An 18,458-nucleotide genomic window follows, 5' to 3' on the forward strand; every position below is an offset into this window, starting at 1 on the left:
TGCATTAGTATTTCACGACTTCATATTTTGTTGATATTTAATTTCCTTAAGTATAGGTCATAATCCAGAAATCAAGGGGAAGCAAGAGAGTAAATTGGTATCTATCTACAGACAAAGGACAAAAATGCTTTTTCCTAAAATGTCACTAAGTTCTGCTGAATGTTTTTGATTTATTCTGTCCTCCCCAATTCTATTATCTGAAAGAGTTTACCTTCAGATGCTGCAGGCACAGCTGTGCTGGAGCAGCCTGTTGGAATGAATATCACTTTGTTTGTCCACCAGAGATTTGGAAATCCATTTCCTATCTATATATGAATATATGCATATATTCATTTTTGAGTACATAAATGTAACTCAGATGATTGAAAAAAAAAGAAAATGTCAGTGCATATGATTTTTGTAGTACACAAAACCACTTCCTGCAGGAGTTGCACCCATATATTTTGCAAGCTTGCCATGTAAGCACATGACTGACATGCACCTGTGCCTGAAGGCAGGAGTTTAGTCAGCTTTGGCATAAATGAATGCTAAAAATTATTTAACTGGCTATCTCTCAACGAATTTGTGGTTCAAGAGGCTTTGTCATTTGATGACCTACCTCTGAAAAATTACCATTTCTCAATAAAATAAAAAATAAAAAAATATATAAAAAAAAAAAAGAAAAAAGAAAAAATGAAAACTCCCTGTTTTCCATGATTTTGAACTAGGTAGTTTTTTTGTTTGTTTTTTTTTTAGTGAAGTAAACATACTGGGGGTCATTTTTCATCTAAAAGGTCAAAACAGTTTTCAGGTACTTTGATGAAGTTTTTGGTGAACTTATGAAGGTCATGCAAAAGTTACCACTTTAAAAAGTTACCACTGCTTAGAGGGTGTACAGAAATTCATGGAAATTACCATTCCAAGATAAACCACAGCTGGTCTAGCACCAGTGGCAAGTCTGATGTCAGCAAACAGTCATGGAACCACTGAATGTTTGGGGTTGGAAGGGGCCTTAGAGATCACATAGTTCCAACCTCCCTGCCATGGGCAGGGACATCTTCCACTATCCCAGGTTGCTCCAAGCCCCATCCAGCCTGGTCTTGGACACTTCCAGGGATGGGGCAGCCACAGCTTCTCTGGGCAACCTGTGCCAGGGCCTCACCCTCACAGGGAAGAATTTCTTCAGTATATCTGATCTAAATCTCTCATCTTTTAATTTAAAACAGTTTTCCCTTGTACTGTCACTATCTAGAAGTGCAAAAAGTCCCTCTCCCCTCTTTTTTTATAAGCCCCCTTCAAGTCCTGGAAAGCCTCAATGAGGTCTCCCTGGAGCTGAAGAAATTTTTCCCACTATTCAAGTATCCAAGTATAAAATCTGCAATATCCAATTTCTACTATATCCAAGTGCTACTTCATCAAAATGTTTCCTTCTGATAATGTCTTACTGTAATATATCATGGAAATGACAACTAATATATCACATGATAAAATAAAATACCCCCTGAGCAAGGTACAGAGATGATAAATTATGTTAATATGTTATTCCCATTTTATTATCATCAGTCAGATGACGATTTAGTGTGATGCATCATCAGAAAAACATAATCTAGTAGAGTATCACTCAAAGTGTTTTGCCATCTGGGGATTATGAGGAGAAAATTTAACTGACTTAGAGGACAAAAGTATCCCAGTGCTGTGATTCACAAACATCCTAAAGTAAAATACATCAAGGTATAGGAAAGAAGTACAAAAGTCTGGGAAATGTTGCTATTGTAAAGGTCAGAAGCAGATTCTCCATGTCTGTAAACCAATATTACACTTGTATAAACACTATATATTAAATTGGCCTTGCCATTAGTGTGACTGGAGCTGCATCAGTCATTACTTTGTTCTGCTAAGTCACTGCTGATGGTGAGGTAGAAACTACCTTGATGTTCAGTGCCCTTTATTCAAACAGTTGCCAGCTGTTGATGTAGTTGAATATGGAGATCTGCAGGAAGGCTCCACCACATTTCTGTACCAAAGTATTCATCATCAAACAGTTGGTTATCCTATCATTCAACAAGTTGCATGCTGCCATGCTGCAGTGATCTATGGGCAATACCAGCATGTCACTAAACCAGAGAGAAATATCAGAGAAACTCTGTGGTAAAACAGCCCTAACTTGGACTGAGAACTACTCTTGTGTGTTCATTGCTCTGAAATTTTTTGGTGATATGCTTCATCTGTGTTTGTGTCACAGTATGATAATGCTGAGTTGTACCTTCTGCTGCAAGTGGATGCGTTCCGTGGTAAGACAATAAGGAAAAATTTATTTCACCAGAAGCTAATTAATTATACCCTCTATCCTAGGGCTCCATTACAGCCATCAACTTCATTTTCATGATGCAGTTATTCTAGTTCTCAGGCTGTCTTCTGCAACCCCAACAGTGTAACTTCTGGTCTTCTCAGAATCTCCCATGGCACCTTCACAGTACCTCCAGCTTCTTGCTGTGCTCCACCAGTTCCTCTTCCCTGGTAAAGCTTTGGTCCCTTCCATGTCCCTGTGGCCTCATACAGTATCAAACCACCTATAAGTCTTCAACATCCATACACCTGTCTCCCTAGCAGTCCAAATGTTGGCCAGCTGGGCAACTTATGTTGTGCCTGCAACTGTGCAACCTGATCAACCCCAAGCTGCTGCCTGGCCCAGAAGTGTGGTAGCATATTGAGCTCTTCCATCAGGAGAAATACTGTGATCTCTGCTTTGCTTTGGTTATGGTTCTCATTAAATATGTGGGAAATACGTGAGGGATCAGCTGCCCATGTGTAGAGGTCCAATTCTCTCTGGGACACCACGGGCAAACAGATCTCTGCAGAGAACTGGCAGACACGACACAGCGGGGGACCTGCATTTTCCTCAAGTGCCAGCTAGTGAGCAAGTGACAGTGCCTGAAGGGACACCAGACCCATGTTCAGGTGATTTGATCTAGCCTTGATGTCTTTCCTATCTCTGCCATTCCACCATCCATGTCTCTTGAAACTGCCATTGGTTCAGAGGTGCCAGCCTGGGGGTTGGCTGGCACACAGACGTGCTGGGGGTGCAGCTGTGGCTTGTACACCTCATTTCCTTGGAAAACCAGCAGGGTGGCACTGGGAGCATTTTGGCTTATTGTGGGAGAAAGAGCTGGTTACCATCCTCTTCTCTGATGAGCCTCACTGCCCATCCTCACCTTGGCAAGCCATCGCTCATCTTTGTCTCTCTCCATCCCCAGATGGAAGGACAGGGTGGTGCCCAGTATTTGACAGGTCCCTGGCCCCTGTCATGCTTCTTGATCCATGGCCCTGGACTCAGCTGCTTCACCTTCATCACCATCTGTCCTCCCATCTCCCCTACAATATATAAACCATATTTTTGTGCAGTATGGGCTCACTTAGAGACATGAAACCTGCATGCTTTCCAACAGTCTGGGAGTGCTTTTATTCCTTTTTTTTCTCTTTTTTTTCCTAAATGAAATTATTTATTGCTGATGAAAGATATGATACCCAAATCTTTACAAGACACTGTCATGTCTCTATGGAGTATACACAAGTCTTCCATATGCTCATCCAGTAGTCAGCCCCCAGTATCTCAGGGCAATACTTTTACAGATTCTTCTCCTTAGAATCTGGTCCTTTTTCCTTTGCTAACATTTACTAACAGTAGAACTGTTTATTTTCTTTTATCAAAGCGTTTGGTCACAAAGAATATCCATAAACATGGATAGAGACATAGAAATGTAGAGATAGAATCAACAACAAAAAAACAGATACCTTGTGATCTTTCAGATAGCCATCTACAATCACACTGTTGCACATCAAAGAACACCCCAGTTTGGGTGACTTCCTTTAAAAATAACTTTTTAATGTTTTTAAACTTCCTTTTCCCCAAAATGCTGTTGACACGTGCATCACCCACTTTTTTTCCAGTTGCACTGTTAACCACGTGTTTATATTTTAACTGCAAGTGAACAGAAATCATAGGAAGAGAATGACGGCCTGACTCAGACAGTCACAACGCTGGTGAGCTCCAAAGCTTGTCTCCTAAAGGCAAACAAGTAGTAGATACCAAGCAGGACCATAATAAGAGTGTACATGCTGTGCACGTGATGCATTCTTAGTTCAGGTTATCGAGCTTTTAGTGGTCTGTGGCTGAAAGACTTCTCTAAATCAGAGGGAGGTCTTTATGTGTAATATCTGTCATGAATATTTCTTCTAAAAGTTTACCGAGTTGCTTTTGGAGATGTTTGTGTTTTTAGAGTCCATGACATCCCATAACAGTGTTTCTTTTAAAAAAAATGGTTTTGTTAAGGTTTTTAACCTGCTACTTGCCATTTATGTTTGAGGTACCCTGGTTCTCTGCTCTCCATCTGTTATCCAATCCATTTATTCAGGATCGTATGGACCATTTTTACTTTTTTTTTTGTTCTATACTTTTTATCACTCATCCTGTCTTTTTCTACAGATCTGTCAGTATTCCTCATGAGAGGAAGAGGAGGGGCAGGCACTGATCTCTTCTCTGTGGTGACCAGGACCCGAGGGAATGGCCTGAAGCTGTGTCAAGGGAGGTTTAGGTTGTATATTAGGAAAAGGTTCTTCACCCAGAGGATGGTTGGGCACTGAACAGGCTCCCCAGGGCAGTGGGCACAGCACCAAGGCTGAGAGAGCTCTAAAAGCATTTGGACACCACTCTCAGACACATGGTGTGACTCTTGGGGATGTTCCTGTGCAGGGATAAGGGTTGGACTCCATGATCCTTGATGGTCCCTTCCATATTCTGTGATTCAATGTATCCTTGTGGGATCAGTAAGCAGTATGCAGGAATATCCTGGGTTTCCAAAGTGCCACGCTTTTTTCTTTTCCTCATTATTTTTATAATTCCCTTCCATTTTTCCCCTTTAGTCTACTTTTGAGAAGGGAATTGATAGTGTTACAGGGCCACCTCTCTGTGTTATAACCACAAGATCTATCTTGAACAGTGATAGCTCAGTACGGAGTCATGTTATTTGTTATGGAAAGTCAGGAGCATTTTATTATGTGGGCATCACTATGACACTGAATTTTGTGGCATTTTTTCAGTTTTCAACTCAGTATCCTAGGATTCTTTGGCCAGTTTTTGTGGTCAATCATCATCATCTTTACTACCATGGATACCTTTGGATTCCCAGCACAATCTTATGTGTTCACAGCCCTGCCTGTATTATGAATTCTATGTACAATGCCAGCAGGACATGAGCATCAATCTCTGGGGGATGCCACTCTAAAAACTGACCTTTTCTTTCTGACTGTTTGTTTCCTATCTTTTGACCAGCTACTTATCCATGAATTGACTGAAACTTAAATAACCAGCAAACTCCTTCAGGATGAAATGAAAAGTGACCTAACAAAAATGTGAGCAGAAAACTTAATCCATCAGTTACTAAGATATTAATTCTCCTCTGCACTTCCTGAAGCAGCTGGGGTGAAAACTAAAGCAGTGATACTTGCAGAGTAGCTCAGCCTCGTAATAATTCTGATCATCATCTTTGTGTGGCACTGTAACTCTTAGAGGAAAAGCCTAATTTTTGTGGTGTTTCCAACCTCTTTCTAGCATAAATTTTGAAGAAGCCTTAGATAAATAAAATCTCATGTACTCCAGAACAATTTGTATCTGAACTCAATATATACATTCCTACATTCTCTCTAGTACAGCATCCCAAAGAATGGGCTATGAAAATGTTTACTGGATACAATACTACAGCCTATATGGTGTCAATTTTACATTTAAATACATTTTACTATGGCCTCAATTGTCAAGTTTCCATATGCTTCTGAGTTTTTATTGGTCACTTCAAATCGTATGGTGTGGAAGGAATTATGGCAAGGGGGTTTGGGGGCAAGGCAGCAGAGTATGAATGATCTTATGGAAGCACAGAGAGAGGCCACTCGATTCCTGAAGCATGGGAACTGTTTGCTGTGCATGTCAGCTGGATGTGAGTGTGGGAATCACTAGCTGTGAAATCGTTAATGAGGGATAATGACACGAAGTGTTCAAGCAGTGCATGGTAACATTTTATTTCTGATCCAATAATAAACACTTCATGAAGCTTTGGGCAAGTCGGGGCATAATTTCAGAGACAAGCCTTCCATGGTGCTTTTAAGAAAGGACAGTGCCCAGTAACATCTTTTTTTTTCTCAACTTAAACTACTTGGGTGCAGAAGAAATATTTGTGTTTGCTAACTCCGTTCTGCTGGAAGAATGGACCTTGTAGCAAATTCCTTTGTTACAGAGTTGTGCAACGTAAGGCAACCTTTAAATAAGCATCTCAGAACAAATCCTTTTCACCTTTTCCATTGACTTGGATAGCAGCACTACTTGTGTAAGCAAAGTGGATGGGGCTGGATGTGCAGATTGAAGGACTCTGTAGGAGTAACTGGGAAGAAATTGGTTCCAGCTGTAATGTGAGCTGTGCTGACACAGCTGGCAGATAGCTTGGAATTGATGCTCTTGAAAAGAGATAGATCTTTGCCAGAAATATTAGTCTCAAGAAAAATGACATTTTCTCCTATCATTGCTGTCAAATAGTGCTATAGTTTCTAAAGTGGATTTGGTAGAGATGCATGCTTCTGATATTTAATTTTGGAGAAGTAAAGGGTTTCTCAGTGACTGGGGCCCCAGCACACAATACTGGAAAATTCACTGGTGCATTCTTAATCCTAAAGAACTGTAAAGTCCCACTCTCTAAAACATTATGAAACTCCTTGGCTCCACCTGCCTCTTACCTTTCAAAAGACCAGCCTCGAAGAGATTTTGCAAATACTTGTGTTTCTCTGCCTTTGTACACTTGTCTGGTCCTTACCAGGGCTCTGAGGACACCACCAGTCCTTACTGGCCTGCCTGGCCTCCACTAGGAATTCCTCCCACAGGCACAGGACCCTGTTCCACCCCAGCCTGGAGCCATCAATCCCTGCTCCAGCAACACAGCAGCTGGCCAGCCCCAGCTCTGTTGGACTGAAGCTGTTTGGATTTGCTGGATTCACCTTGGCTTTGGTCTGATCTCTGGAACGAATTACTTTGTTTGCTTAAAAACCAAACCAATATTTTAAAACTAATGTTTCTGGCAAAAATCAATCTGTTTTCAATGAGCCCCATGTAGATAAAGGCATCATGTCTAACAAGAAAAGGTGTGCACACTCCAGTTAGTTACACAAACAAGAGGCAATGGCATTAACCACTTGTACTTGCCGTAACTTTGTCATTCTATAGAGTTTTTTAAATTGCGCTGTCAAGAAAATACGAATTCAGGACAGGTGTAAGTGGTCAGAATTATTCACTACCGTTTCACTTATGTGGATTTTGAGGGTCAAAGCTATGCATTTTTATCAGCCTTCTTATGATCTCTCAGCCCAAGTGAAGATCAATGCCTCAGAACAGGCAAGGGAGTGCATGCTGAAGGGTGTTGTTTCAAAGGAAATGGATGCTGCTGCTACTGCTAATGAGAATCTCTGCTGGTGTAGAGAGTGTTCTTGATTTCATAGTTCTTTGATTTTTAGCAAAGAAATTTAACATTTTAATTCTTTAATTTTTTATCTAAAATATTATAGGATTGGGTATATCTTGTCTTTCTGGAGGTTTGCATGTGTGTACCCCTCTACTCAATTCATCCACCTGATGGCCTGTAGGGACACAAAATGACAGGCTGAGGTGGAGTATTTTGAAGAAGCATCCTGATTCACCTCTCATATTAATGCTGGTCAATGTGAAGTGTTTCTGATGATCTGTGGATAGACATTTTATCTTGTCTGTTTTACTTCTGCCAATATCTCAGGTGCTGATGCTTTCCATCCATCAACAGCTTTCCCTCTTTTGGAGGACACAAATAGATGTGCAGTATAGGGGTTGATATTCACTAAAATTGATGTGTTCTCAAAATCAAAAATAACTTGTTCTGAAAATTCGGATCGCTAACTTAGGAGGAAAAAATCAAGTTCCACATATTTAACTTCAGCATTGTTAATCAAGATGTTTGAAAGAAAATTAATATTTTCCCAGAGATTAAAAGCAAATCCAGTCTTTTTGAAAATCAGGGGGTTTTATTCATTTCAATTCCAAGGGAAATGAAAGACTGGTAGAACTGACTGGAATTGGGCATAATGAGCACAAATTCTGAAATACCTTTTCAGAGCAGTTTTGTTATCTTGCCATGTTTCTCTGATATTTCAATAGACACTAGAGAAGACTGTCAATAATTCTGAATACTTCTAAATTATGATTTGAGGATGCTAAATTCTGACTATTTGCAGCTTTGCACATGAAAAAATTGAGCATCAAATAAAAGCATTGCTCCAGTAAAGTGGCAGAAGGTTTTTGTACGGAATGATGAATTATGTCCAATATTTAAAACTAACCTCTTTCATTACTTTTGTCCCTCTTCACTTTGAAGTTCTTTTTTTTTCCCCCATGTTTCTGTCATTTTGGGGTAGAGAAAAAGACAGATACTATACTTATGTCATGGAAAATTATTGCATGATTCAGTAACACCACACATAAAGGAACAGTAAGTGACAGATGCATAGGAATTTCTGTGCCAGATCAGACTAATGGTGCACATAGTTCAGTACCTTTTCTCCTAGGATTAGACAGTTCTAGATGTCTGTGCATGTGGAACTGATGGGTTTGGTCCTCAGCATTTAGGAAACCTGCTGCCAGCTCTGTGACAGTCGCTCTGCAGTGTCTGTCATTCAAGGAAAACACAGAACAGGCTTTTCGACAGAAACAGGCATTTATTTCACATTGCTGCTGGTTCTGGGACATGATGAGCCTGATGCACTCACTCTGCTCCTGACTGCTCCTGTGTTCATGGAGCAGAAGCTCACCCACCTGACCTTCAGCTTTGTAAGGTTCTCAGGGGCATCACTCCTCACTTTAATGAGCTAGCAGGGCATGCCAAAAGTTCTGGGCATCTAAAAGGCTTCTTTCTTTGCTTCTGTGCCCTCTCTGTCATTCTTCACATCAGGCATTTTGAGTTTGCTGATATATCCCAACCTTTGTTGGGTAGGATAATGGGCCACAGTTGCCAGGCACACTGTTCTTCCGGAGCTTTGAAATATGTTTAGATTTTTAATTAAAGGAACTGTTAATACCTCCTGTTTTCAGAAAGATGTCTAACATGTAAAATAAGGAAAAAACTCAAATGGGAGTGGCAAAAATGCAGTTGTGGCCTGTGGGACTCAGTGTCAGTTGTCTCCCTGTAGTTTTTCCACATAACAGATGACAAGCACTTTTTGGTGTTGTCAGCTCAGAGAACAAATGGCATTTTGTGAAGGCTGCCATTCTTTCATGCATAGTTTGAGGTAAAGAATGAGGTGGTTTGCAACATGTAACTCCAATTCTGCCTTTAAATGTGTGCCAAACTGTGCTGTTGCCAATTCTGTAGAGAAAGTGAGCATGTGCAGGTGTGGGTGAGGGGGAAAATTTCATTTCAAGGGCTGGTCTCTGAGCAGTTCTCCAAGCTAAGCAATGTGAGCCTAATATTCTAATTCCAAGGGGACGCTTGACACTGCATGGTAAAATTGCTTATTAAATTACAATCAAGAAAAAAAATCAGGAGATAGACACTGTTCAGCTGGCAGCATGGAGGGAAAAAAAGGCTGAATTCTAATTATTTGAATAGCAGAGTTAGTGCTATTTCACTACGTGGAAATAAAATTAGGTTGTCACTGATACCATTATTAATGTATGAGAAGATGCAGAAAAACAATTTGGTTCCTAACACCCCTTCTGCCCCTCTTACCCACCCCCAAAAAGAGAGAGAATAAAATAAAAGCAAAATGGACTTGCATAAGGGCTTTCTAATATGGGCAGCTGTGACAGATTTCATTGCTGTAGTAGTACAATGTAGATGATTTATAAATTAACTTAATTTGAGGGCGAGGAGTTGTGTAAACAGTATTGCATTTATTATTTTCCCAGTTAGATCAAAATGTAAAAAGGCATATCCAATATCTGTAACACTGTTTATTACTCTAATCAGAAACAGGAAATATATTTTCAGCTACTCTAAACCTTATGTGTTCTTTTATTATGCATGAGCAGCTATTACTGCTGTTCAGTTATATACATCTCTTAAGGTAGTCACGTTGCAATCTCTGCCTTTTGAATGGTTTTCCAAAAAATAAAACAACCTTTTTGCACAAAAAGGTATTCTGCAAACACAATTAAGTTCTGAAATCTACATCTTTATGAACATAACATCTTCATACACAAGATGAATCCATTGGAAAAATTTTAGAGGTTTTGCTTCACTTTGTCATTAGGGCCAGCACAAAAGGATTTTATCTTACATTACAACACTGAACACATCTTGTGCCCTTGAATGTGAACTACCTTGCATTTGCTTAAGATTCTGTTCTCCAGTCTCATTTTCACACTCAATGAGCCACTACTGTTTCAGCCCAAAAGGGATCAGTCAGTAAAAATGCATCATGAAACTGGTTGTAGAGTCTGATCAGATTCTTTAAAACTCATTTATATTTAGCCAGTAGTCACAAAGCTAGCTTCAAATGCTGCTCAAGATATGCCTTCCCTTTTGAGTATAATTTGAGAATACAAAATCAGATTTATGAAAAGGATATGGTTTAAAGACAGTTTTCCTCTAATGTTATTCATACTATGTTATAAACATTAAAAGCAAAATCTATAAATATCCAAATGCCTCTTATTTTCATTTATAGATTTGTGTTTTCCCTACAAGTAGGTATTTAATTATTAACATAAGAATTTTCATGAAAATTAAAAAAAATAATGAATTATTAATAAAGCTCTCCAGATTAGGAATCTGGCACATAGAAAATTTGTTGATTTATTAGTTTGTCTTGATAAACAAAGTCTTACAGTAACTTAATCATCTAAGCTGGTAGACATTTTTTTAACCTGTCATCATCTGAGATCTGATAAGATCTGAGACAAGGAAAGAAAGTATGAAAATTTTTTCTTCTGCATCCTCCCTCTAATACTGGTGCTACACTCCAGGAAGTCTCTTGAATGGGGATAAAGCAAAAGCCACCAAGGGGGATTGCTTGGTAAGACAAGGTTCAGATGGTGAACTCTTGTGTTGAAACAAGTGCTGCTGATGAGGGAGGGTGTTTAGGATTGTCTTTTGTGATGTGGATCACCATGACTTTTGTTTAACTTTTAAAAACTACATGTACCCAGGTCCAAAGAAGGAGTTAAAATGCCTACCATGAACATGTGGCAGGCCAGGAAACTAATATCCCCAAAAACCTGCAGAAGCCAGGAAACTAAGGATAGAATTATGTAAGCTAGAAATAAAGGACTAAACCCAAGCCAGTAAAAAGGATAAGGCCCATAACTTTGTGTTGTGAGGAGATCCTTTGAACTATACTCTGCAGTTAGACCCTAAAACTGCCTGTTTCTCAGAGGACACATCTTTTTGGTTGGACATTCCAGTGTAAGGTGTACATTTGGGGAATTGAATAGCTAATTTTTCCACTCCCTCAGGAAACCTGGACTCGCATATCCAACCAAAACACCACTGCAACCAGACCATGAGATCAAATATCAAGTGCTCTTACCCAATTTGTTTAGAAGATTCCTGGGGAAGAGACAAAAAATTAGCCTGGTCTTTCCTGGAGGAATGTCTTATCACAGCTCTCCTTTGTCACCCTGTTTCTTCATGCTGGTACCCAAAAAGCATTTGCAATTGCTTCCCAAGTGGAACAGTTGCACCAGGAAGGGACAAAGAGCATCACACCCTGATAAGGGCAGGCTCAGAGGTGGCAGCAGGGGGGGCATAAAGCCTTTTGCACCTCTGACCTGCCAGAAGAGTGATCTGACCACCAGGTTAATGGATTAAGAAAAGGTGGGTAGTGGAGGTACTTGGGCAAAAAATACAGATTTACATTTACCTTCCTACTGCTAAAGTCAGTTTACCACAAGTGAGGAAGCAGAGGCTTTAAAAAAGCAGCTGAAAAAAAATGTAACACGGTACAAAGGACATCTTGGCTACTGTGATACAACATAAATGTTAACCATGCATTTTTTGTCAGCAAGTGAGAGTCAAAGAGGAGCAGTTGGCTTAGTGACACATCACCACAGACACAGAGCTTGGCCTTTGAACAATTTATTGGTACAATAAACAGCTTCTCAGTCAGCCAGAGTGAGGCCTTAACAATTCAAGGACAATTTTTTATATATTCAAAGCAAATTAACAGAGATTTACATACTTGTTTTTAACTTTGGCTTCTCTTCAGTTGCCAGACGGATGTTCTAGTTCATTTCTTCTTTTGTTTCTGTCAGAAATACAATTATAACGCTGAGCAGAATCTGTTACTGCTTGTTGAAAGCAACTGCTGCCGAGTGAGCTCAGCTCTACTGACTGCCTCCTTCTACCATCTAGTGGCACTTTCAGCACACTGCTCTCACTCTCTACTTCTTTTAAAGAGTTCAGTGAGAATGATATTAAACATATGCTTTTGAAAAGGGCAATGTTTCTGGAGAGGAAATACCTTTCTCTGAAATGGGAATGTAGTTTTCATACATAAATTATTATGGGAGAATAGAAGAGATTCAATGGTCTAAAGAATCAATGTCAGAGAAAAGGTGATTGATTTCCAGTTTGTTTTTTTTTTTTTTGAGGTGGCACTTGGATTTTTAGTTGAAAGCTGCAGAATGAAACCATTGAATATTCTAAAGAAATGCCTATTAGAAACCCAGTTGGTTTGCTATTTAGCTGGATATTTAAAGGGCACAGCAAGAATTAGAAGACATTACCAAATGTAAAGCTTAATAGAAAGCCTATCGTTTCCTTTCTGATTACATAATATTATTAAGATCTTTCAACACACTTGGTTTGCTATTTAGCTTGATATTTAAAGGGCACAATAAGAATTAGAAAATATTTTCAAATGTAAAGCTTAATAGAAAGCCTAGAGTTTCCTTTCTGATTACATAATAGTATTAAGAGCTTTCAGTGTTCCATTTTGCAGCAGACGCTTCTGTTTCATTTAAGGTAAAATTTTAAATGTCAATGAACTTGGAATTTCAGGCTTGGGATGTTTTCAATCAAAGAGTGAGTTCCGACTAATTATATGACTGAACAAACATGAATTATCTCAAATGCATTCTATTCTTTGAACTGAGGTTTGGTTTCTTTCACAAAATGCTGGTTTGGGTGAATTAGAATACAAATGAAACTAAATTTTCATCTGATTCTGAAAGTTTATTTCTTCCTTTCCACTCGCAGCAAATTGACAAGGCAAATTGATAGAAGTCAGAATGTAGAATCTCAGCATCCAGGATATTTTTTTTCTTTTCTTTTAAACATGTGCCATTCCCTATTCTGGTCATATTGACAAGCTTTCAACACGTTTTGCAGGGTGGAAAGATCCCCATAAGGTGGACTGCTCCTGAAGCCATCGCTTACCGCAAGTTCTCTTCAGCGAGTGACGCGTGGAGCTATGGGATTGTCATGTGGGAGGTGATGTCCTACGGGGAGAGACCATACTGGGAGATGTCCAACCAGGATGTAAGTAATGCCCAGAATCAATCTGCAAGTTGTTGAGATGTTCCTTGAAAGTTGTTATCACTCCCTGCCCTGCACTGCTTTGCCGCCTCGTTCCCTTTCTGGGCTGGAATTTCAGCTTATTTAAGTCACCATCGTTCTGTCGACTTCAATGAGACAGTTCATTTATGCAGCCTGAAGACTTGGCCCTCTCTAACTAAAACCTTGCCTAGCTTCCTACCATGGATTAAAGACAGTCATAGCCAGCTTGCCAGGCTCTAATGCTGGTTATGTGTGGCTTTCATCCAAATCCCTGGGAATCTGCATCAGATAGGCAGGTTGATGTAGTTCTCGGGTAAGCTGTAAAATAAAACTTAGGGGAATACTGGAACTATTCTGATGATGATGGTCCATTATGACCAGTACAGTCTGACAGTATCCTTCAGTGGGCATACATAGTTAAATTCTAAAAGAATGAAGCTGCCATGAGAAATCTATTTGCCAATTCTCCTTTCTAAGAATTCAGCACATTCTTTTCACCTGAAGTCTACATATAGGCTTAACCACAGTGCAGGGCAACAGTCCTACTTCATATCTAAGTTATGTTTTCCCCTGACTTTTTTTTTTCCAAAAGTGGTAGCCAAATAAGCCTTCACAGTTAAAAAAAAAACAACAATTATTTCTAGTAAAATAGAAGGCTTGTTCTAGAAAAAGAAGCATGAAATGGTGGGGGGGTTTCTCTACCACAATTTAAATTTCCACAGATTCTCTTTTGTGATATATTCCCATGACAGCTCAAACGGGTATACTCAGTCTTCACACCAGCCATCAATCTCTATGTCAAAATGAGGAATATCAGCCAACCCACCTTAACCTCTCTTACATATGTGCCTGGAATACCTCTGCATTGGTTCTGAAGAATTGACAAGACTTTTCCCAGATGGCTGTTTTTATATTCTTGCTAAGTTATTCAGCTCTGCAAGTCTGGTTGCTTGTTAAGGCTGATCAGTCATTTGGGGATAAGGATCTGAGAGAGATTTTCGTTTAAAAAAATAAAGTCAGAGTGTTTCAGGAACAAAAGAAAAAAACCCCAATTGAACCCATCCGAAACAGAAAAAAACTAGCAGCCATGCAATAGCAGAGGGTGTTATTCCTGAGGTAATCTTCCATCAGAAACGAAGCTGAACACAGCCATGGCAATATCAGCCATTCATCATTAGTGTGCTGCTGCAAAACCTGGTTACTCTGCATTGCACAGAGTGCACTTTGTGTCAAAATGCACACACAGCCTCAAATTTTGTGTCTTCCCAAACTAAGAGATGCAATGTTTCACTGGGAGCCTTCTTTTTGGAAGACTGAACAAAACAAGAAGCTGGGGAAAGGAACTAGCAAATCACACAATAGCTGCAGTTGAGGGGCCCTTTGAGATGGCCAAGTCCAGCCCCTCTGCTCAAACAGGGTGAGCTGAAGCAGTTTGCTCGGGGCCATCTGTGACCAGATTTTGAGTATCTCCAGGGAAGAAGCCCATGAAACCAGAGATACTTCTGAGCAAAGTTGGCCCTTCCATAGTGCCTGGCTTCTGTGCAACACCAGTGCTTCCAAACTGCAAGGTCACCTCTCCCTAACTCTGCCAGTCTGTTTTTCCAGCCACAGGTGATGGGCAGCTGGCAGTGGCTGCAGCTTGAGGAGAAGGTAGGGAAGAAGATGCTTGGGTTTGACTGGCCTGGTTTTGGTAGTGGGTTGGCTTCTCTGAGAAGCTGACAGAAGCATGCCCCATCTCCAGTAGAGTCAATGCCAGCTGGCTCCAAGGCAATCCACTGCTGGCCAAGGCTGAGCCCATCAGCAATGGTGGTAGCACCCCTGGGATAACATATTTAAGAAGGGGATAAAGAACACTGTGCTACTGCAGCCAAAGAGAGGAGTGAGAATACAAAAGAGGAACAGCTCTGCAGTCACCAAGGTCAGGGTAGAAAGAGGGTCTGGAGCAGAGATTCCCTTGCAGCCCATGATGGAGAGGGAGCTTGTGGAGGCTCATCATGCAGCATAGATCCATCTGCAACCTGTGCAGGACCCCAGGTGGATGCCCCAAGGAGGCCGTGACCTTGTAGGAAGCCCTCCCTAGAGCAGGCTTCTAGTAGGACCTGTGGCCCTTTGGAGAGCTAAGCTCATGCTGGAACAATTTTGCTGTCAGGACCTGTGACCCCACGGGGGACCCAGACTGCAGCAGGGGAAGAGTGTGAGGAGTCCTCCCTCTGTGGAGGGAAGAGTGGCAGAAACACGTGATGAACTGACAGAACCCCCCACTCCCTGTCCCCCAGTGCCTCTGGGGAGGAGGAGGCAGAGAAAATCAGGAGTAAAGTCAGGGAGGAAGGGAGTGGTAGGGAGACGGTGTTTTTAAGACATGGTTTTATTTCTCATTACCCTACTCTGATTTGATTGGCAACTACAAATTAAATCAGTTTTTCCCCAAGTTAAGTCTGGTTTGCCCATGAAGGTGACTGCTGAGTCACCTTCCCTGCCCTCATCTTGATCCTTTCATTGTATTTTCTCTTCCTTGTCCAGCTGAGGAGGCCGAGGGACAAAGCTGCTTTGTGGGCACCTGGCATCCAGCAGGGTCAACCCACCACAGGCATTGTGTCCTACTGACACCTGATCTTGTGCTGTAAATGGGGAATTTCAGTCTCTCTTCCAGTTGTGAGTGATTTAATCTGGTGTTAGGTCAACTCTCAGCGAGGAACTCAACTGCCACCACCTCTTTTATTTCTTTGTAATGCCAATCCTTCTCCTCACACCAGGTCCATTCCCAGCACATCTCTTGGCTGTTACCACTAACTAGGAATGGGGTCAGAGGGAAACTTTGTGTCAAGTCTGTTCATCCCCACTATTCACCTGCTGAGAAAAGGGTTGGAATGGCTCACATAAAGTCCAAGTCACCAGGGACAAGTAGTGCGTAACACTGACCTTCATTCCAGCTGCCTCTCCCCTTCTTGGAAGCTGGCTTCAGCCTGTCTTCTTCCCCTCTATCAAACCCTATGATGTATTCAAGGCCATACCAGCAGTGAGAATTCATAAAGTAAACTCTCAATTTAGAATATATTAAATAATCAGCTACACCGTGAAGATAGCAACATTTAATTACTCCTACATCCAAAATAGAAGTATCTGCTAATACAGAATAATGCTGCAGGCCCTGTGGATGCAGCTCATGCTAATGATGCCGACTCCTGGGGGGTTTCCCTGCAGTTCAGCAATTCCCAGCACAAAGGACTCCTTTCCTCCAGCGCCCTGCCCACAGACTTTTAGTGCCAGAACGTTAACAGTGGGCACCTGTGACCTTCTACATACATTTAGTGACTTAAAGTGTCATTGGGAAATTTCAAGTTATTAGACATTCTGTAAAGCTTATTTTGCTGGATACTGGGACATTTCTTTTAGCACAATAAATTATCCTGAATTCACAGGAGCTTATTTTGCAGAAACAATAGGACTTTCAAAGGTCAGTGATACTGTACAGATGGCAGGGAAAGTAACAGAGAGGAGCAAGCACTAAATGGATTCATAAAAGGCACAGTATGCAAACAGCAGTCAAGAAGGTCTTGCATGAGTATAGTTGTGCTACCACAAAATGTCTGGTAACATTAACATTACAACACCTACTGAGACTTGTTCATAATAAAATTCTTACTTAGATAGCAATAAAATATTGATTGAATTGTATTGATTGAACTGGGTGGGTTTTTGTAAATTAACAAAAGTTTTCCAAGTATAAACTCTGCAGAGCTGGGTCTGGTTTTCTGAGGGATTTTTTTCGCATACAATCTTACAAATCACTGACCCTTCAGTCACAGCAATAAAATTGGGGGAGCCAGCCCAGGCTGCACAGAGCTAAGCTGATATGAGGGGGGTTAAACTGATACCTGCCACCTAAATAAACCCAGTCTGATGCTCCAAGACTGCAGTTGCTCACAGGTGTCCATTGGGTCCGTGCGAGCCAGAGCGACTCCACACCCTTGCAAATCCAGCGTTCTCCATTTATATTCCTCAGCAAGGACTTGGAAGCTGAACTTAAGGAAACTGAGTTGGAAAATGCTGCTCATAAAATTTTTAATACCTCACATGGCATAATGCAGAGGCTTAGAAATGTTACTAAGATTGAGAAATGTTCTTGTGTAAGTAAATAACCATTTTATTATTGGGGTAAGTCACTTCCGACCTGTGTTGGTGCTGATTAATGCACTTCTTAGATGTGTGGCAGGCACCAGAGGTGTCCATTAATTAGGGCTGCTGCACAGTCTGTCGTGTCTTATTGCTTAATTAATAAACATTAGCCAAGATATTGAACTTTCCAATGAAACTAGTGTACTGATGAACAGATTGTGCTAAGAGCCTGGCTTGCTAATGCTCGTGTGAGGGAAGGAAGATTTATATTCCATGCATTTGGTTTGTAGAACAGCTGTGAGCGAAGTCTCCTGGGACACCTGTTAGAGCCACTCTATAAATCAGTGCATGTTGCAGAGCTACAATATTCAAAAAGAAAAGGGAAAAAAAAAAGAATATTTAATGGATTGTAATTGGTATGCAAGAAAACTACTGTAGCAAGAAGAATAAAATTCCTTACGCTCCTGAAAGTTTCTTGTAATAGTAAAAAAAAAAAAAACAAACCTTACCCTAATACAATTCTTTCAACTTACAGATATCAAAACACTTGGCAGGTGCCTGGGATTGGCTCTGTACCATGAGGCAGGAGCAGCTGCCTCTCCCTTCTGGTAGATTTTTCAGATGTCACAGGACACAGGGACAATGTCCCTACGGATTCTCTTCTGTCTCAGTCTCATTAAAAAATCTGTCAGTTAACTTTTGAAAGCAAGAATCTATGTTACTGTTAATAATGAAACTATCAGGAAGATTACATCTTTATTTTCAGGTGTCATTTTTGCCAATTTCCAATTATTTCGAAAT

General features: G+C 40.6%; 1 protein-coding gene across 7 annotated transcripts in view; it reads left to right on the forward strand.

The window, feature by feature from the left end:
- EPHA6 (EPH receptor A6) overlaps nt 1-18,458 on the forward strand; it is a 444,142-nt gene that overhangs the window by 416,391 nt on the left and 9,293 nt on the right. For all 7 annotated transcript variants that reach the window (XM_027698393.1, XM_027698390.1, XM_027698394.1 and 4 more), the window contains one exon: nt 13,374-13,523. In XM_027698393.1, coding sequence (XP_027554194.1) covers nt 13,374-13,523 — 150 coding nt within the window. The remainder of the gene's footprint in view (nt 1-13,373; nt 13,524-18,458) is intronic.

This window comes from Neopelma chrysocephalum, unplaced genomic scaffold (assembly GCF_003984885.1).
Source record: "Neopelma chrysocephalum unplaced genomic scaffold, ASM398488v2 Primary Assembly neopelma1_126, whole genome shotgun sequence".
In the NCBI taxonomy this organism is placed as follows: Eukaryota; Metazoa; Chordata; class Aves; order Passeriformes; family Pipridae; genus Neopelma; species Neopelma chrysocephalum.